The sequence below is a fragment of the Oncorhynchus kisutch genome, linkage group LG10 (genome assembly GCF_002021735.2).
Source record: "Oncorhynchus kisutch isolate 150728-3 linkage group LG10, Okis_V2, whole genome shotgun sequence".
Taxonomy (NCBI): Eukaryota; Metazoa; Chordata; class Actinopteri; order Salmoniformes; family Salmonidae; genus Oncorhynchus; species Oncorhynchus kisutch.
Window position 1 is genome coordinate 1,981,068 of NC_034183.2, and position 19,029 is coordinate 2,000,096.

At 43.9% G+C, this 19,029-nt stretch overlaps 1 protein-coding gene across 1 annotated transcript in view; it reads right to left on the bottom strand.

Moving 5' to 3' along the window:
• ppcdc (phosphopantothenoylcysteine decarboxylase) overlaps nt 1-19,029 on the bottom strand; it is a 24,132-nt gene continuing 5,103 nt past the window's right edge. The window contains exons 2-5 of the mRNA XM_031832882.1: nt 14,908-15,003; nt 7,459-7,587; nt 1,586-1,754; nt 1-1,389 (exon numbers count right to left, since the gene is read on the bottom strand). Coding sequence (XP_031688742.1) covers nt 1,286-1,389; nt 1,586-1,754; nt 7,459-7,587; nt 14,908-15,003 — 498 coding nt within the window. The 3' untranslated portion in view covers nt 1-1,285. The remainder of the gene's footprint in view (nt 1,390-1,585; nt 1,755-7,458; nt 7,588-14,907; nt 15,004-19,029) is intronic.

The window sequence follows — 19,029 nt, forward strand, 5'->3', positions numbered from 1 at the left end:
TTAGGAGTGGGCAGAGTGTTTAATTGAATTGGTTAATTAAAACATAAATTTAATTCCTCTAACATCAACCCAGTGTCCGGAAACTGGGTCTCCGTTGAAGGTTGTGGGTATTCCAGCAGGATAATGACCCCAAACATACATCCAGAAGCACCCAGTAATGATTCAAGAATAAACACTCGACTGTTCTGGAGTGGCCAGCGATAACCTATGGCAAGAGTCACCATGGGTCCTTACTAAGAAGGAATAACTGCAGCAATCTTCATCTGAATGCCTCCTCTTCGTGTCAATGGCCCAATCGGACCCCTGGCCCAATCCACAAACGGATCCCTGGCCCAATCCCAAACGGACCCCTGGCCCAAACGGATCCCTGGCCCAATCCCAAACGGACCCCTGGCCCAATCCCAAACGGACCCCTGGCCCAATCCCAATCGGTCCCCTGGCCCAATCCACAAACGGATCCCTGGCCCAATCCCAAACGGACGCCTGGCCCAATCGGACCCCTGGCCCAATCCCAAACGGACCCCTGGCCCAATCCACAAACGGATCCCTGGCCCAATCCACAAACGGATCCCTGGCCCAATCCCAAACGGACCCCTGGCCCAATCCCAAACGGACCCCTATGGCAAGAGTCACCATGGGTCCTTACTAAGAAGGATGACATAACAAAGCATGACATAACACTCACATAGCAGCAGTTGCTGCTAATCCAAGTCAGCAAGAATATCCGACACAAATTCCTTGATAATTAAATTACAAACATGTATTGCAAACTCTTGTCTCTTTAACATTTGGCTTCAATAAAATTGGTTCATTACATTCAAATGATTACATCACAACTGCAGCAATCTTCATCTGAATGCCTCATCTTCGTGTCAATGGCCCAATTCCAAACGGACCCCTGGCCCAATCCCAAACGGAACCCCTAGACCCTGGCCCAATCCCAAACGGACCCTGGCCCAATCCCAAACGGACCCTGGCCCAATCCCAAACGGACCCCTAGAACCTAGGGATTGATTTAAGCAGATCTGAGAAGATTTGACAGGCGCAGTCACTATGGTAATAAGTTTCAGCATATGACCTATTCCAATCAAAATCCTCTCAGACCTCCACAAGTGCATAGGGTCTAGGAGTCCATCTGAGTTTTACTATCTGCAGTTCATTAATATTCACAGGCCTGCTCCTTCCTCACAGCACCTGGCCTGCTCCTTCCTCACAGCATCTGGCCTGCTCCTTCCTCACAGCACCTGGCCTGCTCCTTCCTCACAGCACCTGGCCTGCTCCTTCCTCACAGCACCTGGCCTGCTCCTTCCTGAGGAGACTCGGCAGCTTTCTGGATGAATTGGTTCACGACATCGACGATCGTTGACACCTCTGCCATGGCCCCTTTACCTGTAAAGTGACACTCTAAGTTACTCAACGATGTATAAACCACAACAGAAACAGGTAAGAGGTACAAAGGTGAAAGATGTACATAGTCCAGACAGAATACAATAGTATGTTTCATTTAGCAGTGAGGAACGACTAACACAAGCTTCCATTCATCAATCTAAACATTCCACACGTTATGAACTATCGGCGCACACACCGTGGTCTCCACAGACCAGTTTCTTGGCGATGCAGGGGATCTCCACGTAGCCAAACTCTTTAAGGATGTCCACCTGGTGAGAGGTGATGGGGTGATGCCACATAGCAGTGTTCATCGCTGGACAGAAGAGTAGAGGACGACTGGTATCCCAGGCCCGTACCACACACGTCTGAAAATAAGTAGAATACATCACAGTATAGTAGAGTACATTACAGAATAGTAGAGTACAATAGAGTATAGCAGAGGATATTACAGTATAGTGGAGTACAATAGAGTATAGCAGAGGATATTACAGTATAGTAGAGTACAATAGAGTATAGCAGAGGATATTACAGTATAGTAGAGTACAATAGAGTATAGCAGAGGATATTACAGTATAGTAGAGTACAATAGAGTATAGCAGAGGATATTACAGTATAGTAGAGTACAATAGAGTATAGCAGAGGATATTACAGTATAGTGGAGTACATCACAGTATAGTAGAGTACATTACAGTATAGTAGAGTACAATAGAGTATAGCAGAGGATATTACAGTATAGTGGAGTACAACAGAGTATAGCAGAGGATATTACAGTATAGTGGAGTACATCACAGTATAGTAGAGTACATTGAAGTATAGTAGAGTACAATAGAGTATAGCAGAGTACATTACTGTATAGTGGAGTACAGTATAGTACATTACAGTATAGTAGGGTACAGCACAGTACATTACAGTATAGTAGAGTACAGTATAGTACATTACAGTATAGTAGGGTACAGCACAGTACATTACAGTATAGTAGAGTACATTACAGTATAGTAGGGTACAGCACAGTACATTACAGTATAGTAGAGTACAGCACAGTATAGTAGAGTACATTACAGTATAGTAGGGTACAGCACAGTACATTACAGTATAGCAGAGTACATTACTGTATAGTGGAGTACAGTATAGTACATTACAGTATAGTAGGGTACAGCACAGTATAGTAGAGCACATTACAGTATAGTAGAGTACAGGATAGTACAGCACAGTAGAATATAGTATATTCCAGTGTACTAGTAGTAGTAGTGTAGTACATTACAGTGTTCATGGTCATAGTAGTGTTCATGGTCATTGTAGTGTTCATGGTAGTGTTCATAGTAGTGTTCATGGTCATAGTAGCGTTCATAGTAGTGTTAATAGTAGTGTTCATGGTAGTGTTCATGGTCATAGTAGTGTTCATGGTCATAGTAGTGTTCATAGTAGTGTTCATGGTAGTGTTCATGGTCATAGTAGTGTTCATGCTCATAGTAGTGTTCATGGTCATAGTAGTGGTCATGGTAGTGTTCATGGTCATAGTAGTGTTCATGGTAGTGTTCATGGTCATAGTAGTGTTCATAGTAGTGTTCATGGTCATAGTAGTGTTCATGGTAGTGTTCATGGTCATAATAGTGTTCATAGTAGCGTTCATGGTCGTGTTCATGGTCATAGTAGCGTTCATGGTCATAGTAGTGTTCATGGTCATAGTAGTGTTCATAGTAGTGTTCATGGTCATAGTAGTGTTCATAGTAGCGTTCATGGTCATAGTAGCGTTCATGGTCATAGTAGTGTTCATAGTAGTGTTCATGGTCATAGTAGTGTTCATAGTAGTGTTCATGGTCATAGTAGCGTTCATGGTCATAGTAGCATTCATGGTCATAGTAGTGTTCATGGTCATAGTAGTATTCATGGTCATAGTAGTATTCATGGTCATAGTAGTGTTCATGGTCACAGTAGCGTTCATGGTCACAGTAGCGTTCATGGTCATAGTAGTGTTCATGGTCATAGTAGTGTTCATGGTCATAGTAGTGTTCATAGTAGTGTTCATGGTCACAGTAGTGTTCATGGTCATAGTAGTGTTCATAGTAGTGTTCATGGTCATAGTAGTGTTCATAGTAGTGTTCATGGTCATAGTAGCGTTCATGGTCATAGTAGTGTTCATAGTAGTGTTCATGGTCACAGTAGTGTTCATGGTCATAGTAGTGTTCATGGTCATAGTAGTGTTCATAGTAGTGTTCATGGTCATAGTAGTGTTCATGGTCATAGTAGTGTTCATAGTAGTGTTCATGGTCATAGTAGTGTTCATGGTCATAGTAGTGTTCATAGTAGTGTTCATGGTCATAGTAGTGTTCATAGTAGTGTTCATGGTCATAGTAGTGCTCATGGTCATAGTAGTGTTCATGATAATGTTCATAGTAGTGTTCATGGTCATAGTAGTGTTCATGATAATGTTCATAGTAGTGTTCATGGTCATAGTAGTGTTCATGGTAATGTTCATAGTAGTGTTCATGGTCATAGCAGTGTTCATGGTCATAGTAGTGTTCATGGTCATAGTAGTGTTCATGGTAATGTTCATAGTAGTGTTCATGGTCATAGCAGTGTTCATGGTCATAGTAGTGTTCATGTTCATAGTAGTGTTAATGGTCATAGTAGTGTTCATAGTAGTGTTCATGGTAATGTTCATAGTAGTGTTCATGGTCATAGCAGTGTTCATGGTCATAGTAGTGTTCATGGTCATAGTAGTGTCCATGGTCATAGTAGTGTTCATGTTCATAGTAGTGTTCATGTTCATAGTAGTGTTCATGTTCATAGTAGTGTTCATGTTCATAGTAGTGTTCATGGTAATGGTCATAGTAGTGTTCTTGGTAATGTTCATAGTAGTGTTCATGGTCATAGTAGTGTTCATAGTAGCGTTCATGGTCATAGTAGCGTTCATGGTCATAGTAGTGTTCATAGTAGTGTTCATGGTCATAGTAGTGTTCATAGTAGTGTTCATGGTCATAGTAGCGTTCATGGTCATAGTAGCATTCATGGTCATAGTAGTGTTCATGGTCATAGTAGTGTTCATGGTCATAGTAGTATTCATGGTCATAGTAGTGTTCATAGTAGTGTTCATGGTCACAGTAGCGTTCATGGTCATAGTAGTGTTCATGGTCATAGTAGTGTTCATGGTCATAGTAGTGTTCATAGTAGTGTTCATGGTCACAGTAGTGTTCATGGTCATAGTAGTGTTCATAGTAGTGTTCATGGTCATAGTAGTGTTCATAGTAGTGTTCATGGTCATAGTAGCGTTCATGGTCATAGTAGTGTTCATAGTAGTGTTCATGGTCACAGTAGTGTTCATGGTCATAGTAGTGTTCATGGTCATAGTAGTGTTCATGGTCATAGTAGTGTTCATAGTAGTGTTCATGGTCATAGTAGTGTTCATGGTCATAGTAGTGTTCATAGTAGTGTTCATGGTCATAGTAGTGTTCATGGTCATAGTAGTGTTCATAGTAGTGTTCATGGTCATAGTAGTGTTCATAGTAGTGTTCATGGTCATAGTAGTGCTCATGGTCATAGTAGTGTTCATGATAATGTTCATAGTAGTGTTCATGGTCATAGTAGTGTTCATGATAATGTTCATAGTAGTGTTCATGGTCATAGTAGTGTTCATGGTAATGTTCATAGTAGTGTTCATGGTCATAGCAGTGTTCATGGTCATAGTAGTGTTCATGGTCATAGTAGTGTTCATGGTAATGTTCATAGTAGTGTTCATGGTCATAGCAGTGTTCATGGTCATAGTAGTGTTCATGTTCATAGTAGTGTTAATGGTCATAGTAGTGTTCATAGTAGTGTTCATGGTAATGTTCATAGTAGTGTTCATGGTCATAGCAGTGTTCATGGTCATAGTAGTGTTCATGGTCATAGTAGTGTCCATGGTCATAGTAGTGTTCATGTTCATAGTAGTGTTCATGTTCATAGTAGTGTTCATGTTCATAGTAGTGTTCATGGTAATGGTCATAGTAGTGTTCTTGGTAATGTTCATAGTAGTGTTCATGGTCATAGCAGTGTCCATGGTCATAGTAGTGTTCATGGTCATAGTAGTGTTCATAGTAGTGTTCATGGTCATAGTAGTGTTCATAGTAGTGTTCATGGTAGTGTTCATGGTCATAGCAGTGTTCATGGTCATAGTAGTGTTCATGGTCATAGTAGTGTTCATAGTAGTGTTCATGGTCATAGTAGTGTTCATAGTCATGGTAGTGTTCATGGTCATGGTAGTGTTCATGGTAGTGTTCATAGTAGTGTTCATGGTAGTGTTCATAGTAGTGTTCATGGTCATAGTAGTGTTCATAGTAGTGTTCATGGTCATAGCAGTGTTCATGGTAGTGTTCATGGTCATAGTAGTGTTCATAGTAGTGTTCATGGTAGTGTTCATGGTCATAGCAGTGTTCATGGTCATAGTAGTGTTCATGGTCATAGTAGTGTTCATAGTAGTGTTCATGGTCATAGTAGTGTTCATGGTCATAGTAGTGGTCATAGTAGTGTTCATGGTCATAGTAGTGTTCATGGTCATAGTAGTGTTCATGGTCATAGTAGTGTTCATGGTAGTGTTCATGGTCATAGTAGTGTTCATGGTCATAGTAGTGTTCATAGTCATAGTAGTGTTCATAGTAGTGTTCATAGTAGTGTTCATGGTCATAGTAGTGTTCATGGCAGTCTGTCTATTTAGAGGATCCTAACCATGTCCTGTTGACAGGCTGTCTGTCTAGTTAGAGGATCCTAACCATGTCCTGTTGACAGGCAGTCTGTCTAGTTAGAGGATCCTAACCATGTCCTGTTGACAGGCAGTCTGTCTAGTTAGAGGATCCTAACCATGTCCTGTTGACAGGCAGTCTGTCTAGTTAGAGGATCCTAACCATGTCCTGTTGACAGGCAGTCTGTCTAGTTAGAGGATCCTAACCATGTCCTGTTGACAGGCAGTCTGTCTAGTTAGAGGATCCTAACCATGTCCTGTTGACAGGCAGTCTGTCTAGCTACGGAGGATCCTAACCATGTCCTGTTGACAGGCAGTCTGTCTAGCTACGGAGGATCCTAACCATGTCCTGTTGACAGGCAGTCTGTCTAGTTAGAGGATCCTAACCATGTCCTGTTGACAGGCAGTCTGTCTAGTTAGAGGATCCTAACCATGCCCTGTTGACAGGCAGTCTGTCTAGTTAGAGGATCCTAACCATGTCCTGTTGACAGGCAGTCTGTCTAGTTAGAGGATCCTAACCATGTCCTGTTGACAGGCAGTCTGTCTAGTTAGAGGATCCTAACCATGTCCTGTTGACAGGCAGTCTGTCTAGCTACGGAGGATCCTAACCATGTCCTGTTGACAGGCAGTCTGTCTAGCTACGGAGGATCCTAACCATGTCCTGTTGACAGGCAGTCTGTCTAGTTAGAGGATCCTAACCATGTCCTGTTGACAGGCAGTCTGTCTAGTTAGAGGATCCTAACCATGCCCTGTTGACAGGCAGTCTGTCTAGTTAGAGGATCCTAACCATGTCCTGTTGACAGGCAGTCTGTCTAGTTAGAGGATCCTAACCATGTCCTGTTGACAGGCAGTCTGTCTAGCTACAGAGGATCCTAACCATGTCCTGTTGACAGGCAGTCTGTCTAGTTAGAGGGTCCTAACCATGTCCTGTTGACAGGCTGTCTGTCTAGTTAGAGGATCCTAACCATGTCCTGTTGACAGGCAGTCTGTCTAGTTAGAGGATCCTAACCATGTCCTGTTGACAGGCAGTCTGTCTAGTTAGAGGATCCTAACCATGTCCTGTTGACAGGCAGTCTGTCTAGCTACGGAGGATCCTAACCATGTCCTGTTGACAGGCAGTCTGTCTAGTTAGAGGATCCTAACCATGTCCTGTTGACAGGCAGTCTGTCTAGCTACAGAGGATCCTAACCATGTCCTGTTGACAGGCAGTCTGTCTACTTAGAGGATCCTAACCATGTCCTGTTGACAGGCAGTCTGTCTAGTTAGAGGATCCTAACCATGTCCTGTTGACAGGCAGTCTGTCTCGTTAGAGGATCCTAACCATGTCCTGTCAGTCTACCAGTACAAGATCTCACCAGTAAGTTGTCACAGATGCCGCTGGCGATCTTCCCCAGTGTGTTAGCGTCCAGAGGGGCTATAACGAGGAGGTCAGCCCAGCGTCTCAGCTCTATGTGCAGGACAGGGTCAGAACGCTGGCTCCACATCTATGGGACAATGGGAACATTATCAAGACCTTAACAGATACATTATCACATCTACTTGCACAGCTGAGAAAGATGAATAGTATTCAGACCAGTTATCACCTCTAGGTCTACAGGTGAGTAGTATTCAGACCAGTTATCACCTCTAGGTCCACAGGTGAGTAGTATTCAGACCAGTTATCACCTCTAGGTCCACAGAGGAGTAGTATTCAGACCAGTTATCACCTCTAGGTCTACAGCTGAGAAGTATTCAGACCAGTTATCACCTCTAGGTCTACAGCTGAGTAGTATTCAGACCAGTTATCACCTCTAGGTCTACAGCTGAGACAGAGGAGTAGTATTCAGACCAGTTATCACCTCTAGGTCCACAGAGGAGTAGTATTCAGACCAGTTATCACCTCTAGGTCCACAGAGGAGTAGTATTCAGACCAGTTATCACCTCTAGGTCCACAGAGGAGTAGTATTCAGACCAGTTATCACCTCTAGGTCCACAGAGGAGTAGTATTCAGACCAGTTATCACCTCTAGGTCTACAGCTGAGTAGTATTCAGACCAGTTATCACATCTAGGTCTACAACTGAGACAGAGGAGTAGTATTCAGACCAGTTATCACCTCTAGGTCCACAGGTGTTTTCTAGGATTTACACACGTGAAGATCATTTCTGGATCCTTCGGGTCCGTGATGAATGTGTCCTTTTTATAAAGGCACGGCAATGCAACACGACATAATGTACATGACTGGAGACTCAAGTCTTAGTCAGACAGATGAGACAGTCTTCTCTTTTCACCAGTAGCCACTTGTTTTCCAGTGTTTAAACCAGTGATTGTATATTAAAAACATTATAAAAAATATTGCAAAAAGGCTGAGTTTTAGATGCTGTTCACTGGCAGACTCAACTCAGCTGTTAAGACTGCCTATTTATCAGGGGGTTTTCCGAGTATTCGTTGTATGTACAGGATACACATGGTATACACCTTCCAACCAAATTGCAGGTTCCTTCTGGACAACGACAATAAGACATAAAAGATAAGTATAACATCATAAAGTAAATGGCAGTAGAATAGACAGTTAGCATCAATATAATACAGGAAGACACCATTTATAGTTCAATATTCACATGTGTATTGGAGATGGGGGGGGGGGGGGGGGGGGGGGGCAGTGTATAAACTGAGCAGTATTTAGCAATCATAATAAGAGTCTGATAAGCAGCAGATGTAAGTTGTGATGTGTGTGTGTGTGTGTGTGTGTGTGTGTGTGTGTGTGTGTGTGTGTAGCATGTACACTGACTATACCAAACATTAGGAACACCTTCCTGATATTGACTTGCAAATATTGACTTTTTTGGTTACTACATGATTCCATATGTGTGATTTAATAGTTTATGTTTTTACTATTATTCTACAATGTAGAAAATAAGAAAACCCCTTGAATGAGTATTGACTGGTTTTGACTGGTACTGTACCTAATATACTGGTACACCTACGGCCCAGTTATGTGAAATACAGTAGTGTTTCTTAATAAGTTAGATTAGTTCCTAATTAATTCATTTCACTTGACTGATTTCCTTATAAAAACTGTAACTCAGTAAAATCATTGAAATTGTTTCATGTTGCAATGACATTTTTGTTCAGTGTATATATATTTTTTTAAAGATACTGGTGCACAACACAAAGGCCATCTTTTTATGTAGTGTTGTGTTGTCTCTCTTTATGTAGTGTTGTGTTGTCTCTCTTTATGTAGTGTTGTGGTCTCTCTTTATGTAGTGTTGTGGTCTCTTTATGTAGTGTTGTGGTCTCTCTTTATGTAGTGTGGTCTCTCTTTATGTAGTGTTGTGGTCTCTCTTTATGTAGTGTTGTGTCTCTCTTTATGTAGTGTTGTGGTCTCTCTTTATGTAGTGTTGTGGTCTCTCTTTATGTAGTGTTGTGGTCTCTCTTTATGTAGTGTTGTGGTCTCTCTTTATGTAGTGTTGTGGTCTCTCTTTATGTAGTGTTGTGGTCTCTCTTTATGTAGTGTGGTCTCTCTTTATGTAGTGTTGTGGTCTCTCTTTATGTAGTGTGGTCTCTCTTTATGTAGTGTTGTGGTCTCTCTTTATGTAGTGTTGTGGTCTCTCTTTATGTAGTGTTGTGGTCTCTCTTTATGTAGTGTTGTGGTCTCTCTTTATGTAGTGTTGTGGTCTCTCTTTATGTAGTGTTGTGGTCTCTCTTTATGTAGTGTTGTGGTCTCTCTTTATGTAGTGTTGTGTCTCTCTTTATGTAGTGTTGTGGTCTCTCTTTATGTAGTGTTGTGGTCTCTCTTTATGTAGTGTTGTGGTCTCTCTTTATGTAGTGTTGTGGTCTCTCTTATGTAGTGTTGTGGTCTCTCTTTATGTAGTGTTGTGGTCTCTCTTTATGTAGTGTTGTGGTCTCTCTTTATGTAGTGTTGTGGTCTCTCTTTATGTAGTGTTGTGGTCTCTCTTTATGTAGTGTTGTGGTCTCTCTTTATGTAGTGTTGTGGTCTCTCTTTATGTAGTGTTGTGGTCTCTCTTTATGTAGTGTTGTGGTCTCTCTTTATGTAGTGTTGTGGTCTCTCTTTATGTAGTGTTGTGGTCTCTCTTTATGTAGTGTTGTGGTCTCTCTTTATGTAGTGTTGTGGTCTCTCTTTATGTAGTGTTGTGGTCTCTCTTTATGTAGTGTTGTGGTCTCTCTTTATGTAGTGTTGTGGTCTCTCTTTATGTAGTGTTGTGGTCTCTCTTTATGTAGTGTTGTGGTCTCTCTTTATGTAGTGTTGTGGGTCTCTCTTTATGTAGTGTTGTGGTCTCTCTTTATGTAGTGTTGTGGTCTCTCTTTATGTAGTGTTGTGGTCTCTCTTTATGTAGTGTTGTGGTCTCTCTTTATGTAGTGTTGTGGTCTCTCTTTATGTAGTGTAGTGTTGTCTCTTTATGTAGTGTTGTGTCTCTCTTTATGTAGTGTTGTGGTCTCTCTTTATGTAGTGTTGTGTGTGGTCTCTCTTTATGTAGTGTTGTGGTCTCTCTTTATGTAGTGTAGTGTTGTGGTCTCTCTTTATGTAGTGTTGTGGTCTCTCTTTATGTAGTGTTGTGGTCTCTCTTTATGTAGTGTTGTGGTCTCTCTTTATGTAGTGTTGTGGTCTCTCTTTATGTAGTGTTGTGGTCTCTCTTTATGTAGTGTTGTGGTCTCTCTTTATGTAGTGTTGTGGTCTCTCTTTATGTAGTGTTGTCTCTCTTTATGTAGTGTTGTCTCTCTTTATGTAGTGTTGTCTCTCTTTATGTAGTGTTGTGGTCTCTCTTTATGTAGTGTTGTCTCTCTTTATGTAGTGTTGTCTCTCTTTATGTAGTGTTGTGGTCTCTCTTTATGTAGTGTTGTGGTCTCTCTTGTTGTAGTGTTGTGGTCTCTCTTTATGTAGTGTTGTGGTCTCTCTTTATGTAGTGTTGTGTCTCTCTATGTAGTGTTGTGGTCTCTCTTTATGTAGTGTTGTGTCTCTCTTTATGTAGTGTTGTGTTGTCTCTCTTTATGTAGTGTTGTCTCTCTTTATGTAGTGTTGTGGTCTCTCTTTATGTAGTGTTGTCTCTCTTTATGTAGTGTTGTGGTCTCTCTTTATGTAGTGTTGTGTCTCTCTTTATGTAGTGTTGTGTTGTCTCTCTTTATGTAGTGTTGTGGTCTCTCTTTATGTAGTGTTGTGTCTCTCTTGTTGTGGTCTCTCTTTATGTAGTGTTGTGGTCTCTCTTTATGTAGTGTTGTCTCTCTTTATGTAGTGTTGTGTGGTCTCTCTTTATGTAGTGTTGTGGTCTCTCTTTATGTAGTGTTGTCTCTCTTTATGTAGTGTTGTGGTCTCTCTTTATGTAGTGTTGTCTCTCTTTATGTAGTGTTGTGTTGTCTCTCTTTATGTAGTGTTGTGTCTCTCTTTATGTAGTGTTGTGTTGTCTCTCTTTATGTAGTGTTGTGTCTCTCTTTATGTAGTGTTGTGGTCTCTCTTTATGTAGTGTTGTGTTGTCTCTCTTTATGTAGTGTTGTGTTGTCTCTCTTTATGTAGTGTTGTGTTGTCTCTCTTTATGTAGTGTTGTTGTCTCTCTTGTTGTGATGTGTGTTTTGTTCTATATTTATATTGTATTTATTTTTTATTTTTAATCCAATGCCCCTGTCCCCACAGGAGACATTTTGCCTTCTGGTAGGCCGTCATTATAAATAAGAATTTATTCTCAACTGACTTGCTTAGTTAAACAAAGGTTCAATAGGGACGTGCCTTATGTCTATGATTTATACAGACCAAGACCGAAAATGACCTAAAGTATGTTTGAAACAACATATTTCCAAATAGAAGCCCCCCTGAACAAGCTGATGCTGTTTGCTTAATAATGTCCTGTGCAGAGTCAGAGTGTTTTAGTGTCCCAAAGGCGGGAAGGGAGACGACAAATTTAAAGTCAATCCGAAGTCTGCATTGGCCGTGCAGCATTTACGGTGTCATGGGGCCTCTGCAGAAGTCAGGGCATTCATACTTCTTGCACTTCGCTGAGCAGTGCAGAGCTTTTGTGAAGGAAGTTGACAAAGGGAGTGAGTTTGTGTTTATTTAGGACCTCCCGCCCCCTCACCTACCATCAACCAATCATGTCAATGCGGAGCTATATAGAGCCTGCCGCATTGTTACAACATTTGAGAGGCGCACAGCGAGTTCAATTTGTCCCCTGCGTACATCCGGAGGCTCTGCGATTCTGTCACATCATCCATTTCCGACAACATTTTCGGATCAAGAACAAATGGTCTCTTAAGGTCCAAAATAAACCCATAGCAACGCATTTGGGCTTCTTTTGGACAGATTTTTTTGCGAGAGTTAAACTTCTCGCTTCGCTTCTCCCTCTTATGTTTTACACACACCAAGCCCCTGTCCCTCCTCACGCTAACAATACTGAGAAATCACATCTTCCTCTCTGACGAGCGCTTTCAAACTCGTTATTTATATTTTAGGTTTGGTCCAACAGAAACGGTCACATGGACACTAAAACACAGTGAGACATTATTTCACTCTAATAAGAGTATAAATGATATTTTACCCAGGGACACGCATTTTATTCTGAGAAATAAAGGTGTGCCATGTGATTTCAGGTGGACAGGCTAACATGCTGGTCAAACAGTTGGAGACAGAAGGGTGTGTTCATAACAATTCAACTGTTTGAAATGCAGTGCATTTGACCTTTCATTTGCACAACTTTTATTTAAAGGAAACATAACATTTAAAAAAAATGGAAATACCATATTATCGTGAATCATAAATGTGAAAAGAATTTAGATGCTATATAGGCCATATCGCCATTCATCCAGCTATATTGATCGCAGGACAGGAAGTTAGCGGGCTAAGTTAGCGTTGGAGGTTAACTCACACTGTGAGAATCTAACACAGAATTTAGTAGCTGTCTAACACAGCGAGTGGTCACTGAGGATTAATATAACTATGTATTCAATCTTCAGTCGAGGGGTAGCTAGCTTAGTCTGTCACCTCCCTCGAAGTCTTCACAGCTCTCCCTCGCTGTGTTCCACATGAGTCGCGTCAGCCAGGCTGTAGCTAGCTGTGGTTCTGTTTCAATACATTTGCAGGTGCCAACTTAATCCCTAGACTCTGTGAGCACAATGCAGACCAACGGTTTTTAAAGACACTGGCGTGCTCCAGGATTATTTTAGGATTAGCCTAGTGAGTCATGTAGGGATGGGTATAGATATCCCCTAAGAGATGTAGGCCTGGGTAAAGACCTACCTAACCACCTCACTGAGTCCTACCTGCCAACCCCACTGAGTACTACCTGCCAAACCCACCGAGTCCTACCTGCCAACCCCACCGAGTCCTACCTGCCAACCCCACCGAGTCCTACCTGCCAACCCCACCGAGTCCTACCTGCCAACCCCACCGAGTCCTACCTGCCAACCCCACCTAGTCCTACCTGCCAAACCCACCGAGTCTTACCTGCCAACCCCACCGAGTCCTACCTGCCAAACCCACCGAGTCTTACCTGCCAACCCCACCGAGTCCTACCTGCCAACCCCACCGAGTCCTACCTGCCAAACCCACCGAGTCCTACCTGCCAACCCCACCGAGTCCTACCTGCCAAACCCACCGAGTCCTACCTGCCAAACCCACCGAGTCCTACCTGCCAAACCCACCGAGTCCTACCTGCCAAACCCACCGAGTCCTACCTGCCAACCCCACCGAGTCGTACCTGCCAACCCCACCTGCCCCAATAACCCCTAGGCTACCTGCCCCAATAACCCCTAGGCTACCTGCCCCAATAACCCCTAGGCTACCTGCCCCAATAACCCCTAGGCTACCTGCCCCAATAACCCCTAGGCTACCTGCCCCAATAACCCCAAGGCTACCTGCCCCAATAACCCCAAGGCTACCTGCCCCAATAACCCCAAGGCTACCTGCCCCAATAACCCCTAGGCTACCTGCCCCAATAACCCCAAGGCTACCTGCCCCAATAACCCCAAGGCTACCTGCCCCAATAACCCCAAGGCTACCTGCCCCAATAACCCCTAGGCTACCTGCCCCAATAACCCCTAGGCTACCTGCCCCAATAACCCCAAGGCTACCTGCCCCAATAACCCCTAGGCTACCTGCCCCAATAACCCCGAGGCTACCTGCCCCAATAACCCCGAGGCTACCTGCCCCAATAACCCCGAGGCTACCTTCCCCAATAACCCCTAGGCTACCTGCCCCAATAACCCCAAGGCTACCTGCCCTAATAACCCCTAGGCTACCTGCCCCAATAACCCCTAGGCTACCTGCCCCAATAAACCCTAGGCTACCTGCCCCAATAACCCCTAGGCTACCTGCCCCAATAACCCCTAGGCTACCTGCCCCAATAACCCCTAGGCTACCTGCCCCAATAACCCCTAGGCTACCTGCCCCAATAACCCCAAGGCTACCTGCCCCAATAATCCCTAGGCTACCTGCCCCAATAACCCCTAGGCTACCTGCCCCAATAACCCCTAGGCTACCTGCCCCAATAACCCCTAGGCTACCTGCCCTAATAACCCCGAGGCTACCTGCCCCAATAATCCCTAGGCTACCTGCCCCAATAACCCTGCCGGCCAGTCAACTACAAATCAATTATAACTCTTCACGACTAAACCCTGTGTCTGAGGTTTTCACTAGATGGTATACTGCTTATGTCAGAATGGACTTTTCATAGCAGGTTAGGAGAATTTACGCAGCAGGTTAGGATAAGGTTAGGAAAAGGGTTAGGATTAGCTAACAATGCAACAACAACAAAAAACTTTGGGATGTCAATTTGACCTAAACTCCATCTTATCTAGACAGGACCTCTGTTTGATAACCAACCTCCCACTCATGTGTGTCACTGTAGACTCTGACAGCCACATCAGCAGGGTTGTAGAAGTGCTTGGCGTGTTCTGTAGTGACAACACGCACATCCACCTGCAAACGGGAAGACACACACAATAAGGGTGTTATTCCAACCTTAAAACACAAACCAACCCCTAATCCCAACCACCGCTCCCCTAGGATCAACCCCTAATCCCAACCACCGCTCCCCTAGGATCAACTCCTAATCCCACCCACCGCTCCCCTAGGATCAACCCCTAATCCCTACCACCTCTCCCCTAGGATCAACCCCTAATCCCTACCAACTCTCCCCTGGGATCAACCCCTAATCCCTATACCCTAGGATCAACCCCTAATCCCAACCACCGCTCCCCTAGGATCAACCCCTAATCCCTACCACCTCTCCCCTAGGATCAACCCCTAATCCCTACCACCTCTCCCCTAGGATCAACCCCTAATCCCTACCACCTCTCCCCTAGGATCCACCCCTAATCCCTATCACCTCTCCCCTGTGATCAACCCCTAATCCCTATACCCTAGGATCAACTCCTAATCCCAACCACCTCTCCCCTAATCCCAACCACCTCTCCCCTAGGATCAACCCCTAATCCCAACCACCTCTCCCCTAGGATCAACCCCTAATCCCTATACCCTAGGATCAACTCCTAATCCCAACCACCTCTCCCCTAATCCCAACCATCTCTCCCCTGGGATCAACCCCTAATCCCTACCACCACTCCCCTGGGATCAACCCCTAATCCCTACCACCACTCCCCTGGGATCAACCCCTAATCCCTACCACCACTCCCCTGGGATCAACCCCTAATCCCTACCACCTATACCCTAGGATCAACCCCTAGCCCCTATACCCTAGGATCAACCCCTAGCTCCTATACCCTAGGATCAACCCCTAGCTCCTATACCCTAGGATCAACCCCATAGCCCCTATACCCTAGGATCAACCCCTAGCCCCTATACCCTAGGATCAACCCCTAGCTCCTATACCCTAGGATCAACCCCTAGCCCCTATACCCTAGGATCAACCCCATAGCCCCTATACCCTAGGATCAACCCCTAGCTCCTATACCCTAGGATCAACCCCTAGCCCCTATACCCTAGGATCAAACCCATAGCCCCTATACCCTAGGATCAACCCCTAGCCCCTATACCCTAGGATCAACCCCTAGCCCCTGTCTCCTAGGATCAACCCCTAGCCCCTATACCCTAGGATCAACCCCTAGCCCCTATACCCTAGGATCCCCTAGCCCCTATACCCTAGGATCAACCCCTAGCTCCTATACCCTAGGATCAACCCCTAGCCCCTATACCCTAGGATCAACCCCATAGCCCCTATACCCTAGGATAAACCCCTAGCTCCTATACCCTAGGATCAACCCCTAGCCCCTATACCCTAGGATCAACCCCTAGCCCCTATACCCTAGGATCCCCTAGCCCCTACCTTTCTAAATAAGGGTGTGATCACTACTCTACAACACATTAAGTGTGTTCCCTCAGACCACTACTCTACTATACATTAAGTGTGTTCCCTCAGACCACTACTCTACAATACATTAAGTGTGTTCCCTCAGGCCACTACTCTACAATACATTAAGTGTGTTCCCTCAGACCACTACTCTACAATACATTAAGTGTGTTCCCTCAGACCACTACTCTACAATACATTAAGTGTGTTCCCTCAGACCACTACTCTACAATACATTAAGTGTGTTCCCTCAGACCACTACTCTACTATACATTAAGTGTGTTCCCTCAGACCACTACTCTACAATACATTAAGTGTGTTCCCTCAGGCCACTACTCTACAATACATTAAGTGTGTTCCCTCAGGCCACTACTCTACAATACATTAAGTGTGTTCCCTCAGGCCACTACTCTACAATACATTAAGTGTGTTCCCTCAGACCACTACTCTACAATACATTAAGTGTGTTCCCTCAGACCACTACTCTACAATACATTAAGTGTGTTCCCTCAGACCACTACTCTACTACCACATATCTACAATACAACATGTATGTGTGTGTAGTGCGTGTCTTGTCATGTGTATCTGTACGTATAGTGCGTATGTTATCGTGTTTGTCTGTGCCTGTGTGTGTCTCTTCAGAGTACCGCTGTTCAATATAGTGTATTTTTATCTATTTAAAAAAAATCTGATTCTACTACTGCATCAGTTACGGTGTATTCAACATGTCAATACCTCTCATAAATACAAGTAGTGATGAAGTCAATCTCTCCTCCACTTTGAGCCAAGAGAGATTGACATGCATATTATTCATATTAGCTCTCTGTATACATCCAAGGGCCAGCCGTGCTGCCCTGTTCTGAGCCAATTGCAATTTTCCTAAGTCCCTCTTTGTGGCACCTGACCACACGACTGAACAGTAGTCCAGGTGAGACAAAACTAGGGCCTGTAGGACATGCCTTGTTGATAGTGTTGTTAAGAAGGTAGAAACTAGGGCCTGTAGGACCTGCCTTGTTGATGGTGTTGTTAAGAAGTTAGAAACTAGGGCCGTAGGACCTGCCTTGTTGATAGTGTTGTTAAGAAGGTAGAAACTAGGGCCTGTAGGACCTGCCTTGTTGATAGTGTTGTTAAGAAGGTAGAAACTAGGGCCTGTAGGACCTGCCTTGTTGATAGTGTTGTTAAGAAGGTAGAAACTAGGGCCTGTTGGACCTGCCTTGTTGATAGTGTTGTTAAGAAGGTAGAAACTAGGGCCTGTAGGACCTGCCTTGTTGATAGTGCTGTTAAGAAGGTAGAAACTAGGGCCTGTAGGACCTGCCTTGTTGATAGTGTTGTTAAGAAGGTAGAAACTAGGGCCTGTAGGACCTGCCTTGATGATAGTGCTGTTAAGAAGGTAGAAACTAGGGCCTGTAGGACCTGCCTTGATGATAGTGCTGTTAAGAAGGTAGAAACTAGGGCCTGTAGGACCTGCCTTGTTGATAGTGTTGTTAAGAAGGTAGAAACTAGGGCCTGTAGGACCTGCCTTGTTGATAGTGTTGTTAAGAAGGTAGAAACTAGGGCCTGTATGACCTGCCTTGTTGATAGTGTTGTTAAGAAGGTAGAAACTAGGGCCTGTTGGACCTGCCTTGTTGATAGTGTTGTTAAGAAGGTAGAAACTAGGGCCTGTAGGACCTGCCTTGTTGATAGTGTTGTTAAAAAGGTAGAAACTAGGGCCTGTAGGACCTGCCTTGTTGATAGTGCTGTTAAGAAGGTAGAAACTAGGGCCTGTAGGACCTGCCTTGTTGATAGTGCTGTTAAGAAGGTAGAAACTAGGGCCTGTAGGACCTGCCTTGCTGATAGTGTTGTTAAGAAGGTAGAAACTAGAGCCTGTAGGACCTGCCTTGTTGATAGTGTTATTAAGAAGGTAGAAACTAGGGCCTGTAGGACCTGCCTTGTTGATAGTGTTGTTAAGAAGGTAGAAACTAGAGCCTGTAGGACCTGCCTTGTTGATAGTGTTATTAAGAAGGTAGAAACTAGGGCCTGTAGGACCTGCCTTGTTGATAGTGTTATTAAGAAGGTAGAAACTAGGGCCTGTAGGACCTGCCTTGTTGATAGTGTTGTTAAGAAGGTAGAAACTAGAGCCTGTAGGACCTGCCTTGTTGATAGTGTTATTAAGAAGGTAGAAACTAGGGCCTGTAGGACCTGCCTTGTTGATAGTGTTATTAAGAAGGTAGAAACTAGGGTCTGTAGGACCTGCCTTGTTGATAGTGTTGTTAAGAAGGTAGAAACTAGGGCCTGTAGGACCTGCCTTGTTGATAGTGTTGTTAAGAAGGTAGAAACTAGGACCTGTAGGACCTACCTTGTTGATAGTGTTGTTAAGAAGGTAGAAACCAGGACCTGTAGGACCTGCCTTGTTGATAGTGCTGTTAAGAAGGTAGAAACTAGGGCCTGTAGGACCTGCCTTGTTGATAGTGTCATTAAGAAGGTAGAAACTAGGACCTGTAGGACCTACCTTGTTGATAGTGTTGTTAAGAAGGTAGAAACCAGGACCTGTAGGACCTGCCTTGTTGATAGTGTTGTTAAGAAGGTAGAAACTAGGGCCTGTAGGACCTGTCTTGTTGATAGTGTTGTTAAGAAGGTAGAAACTAGGGCCTGTAGGA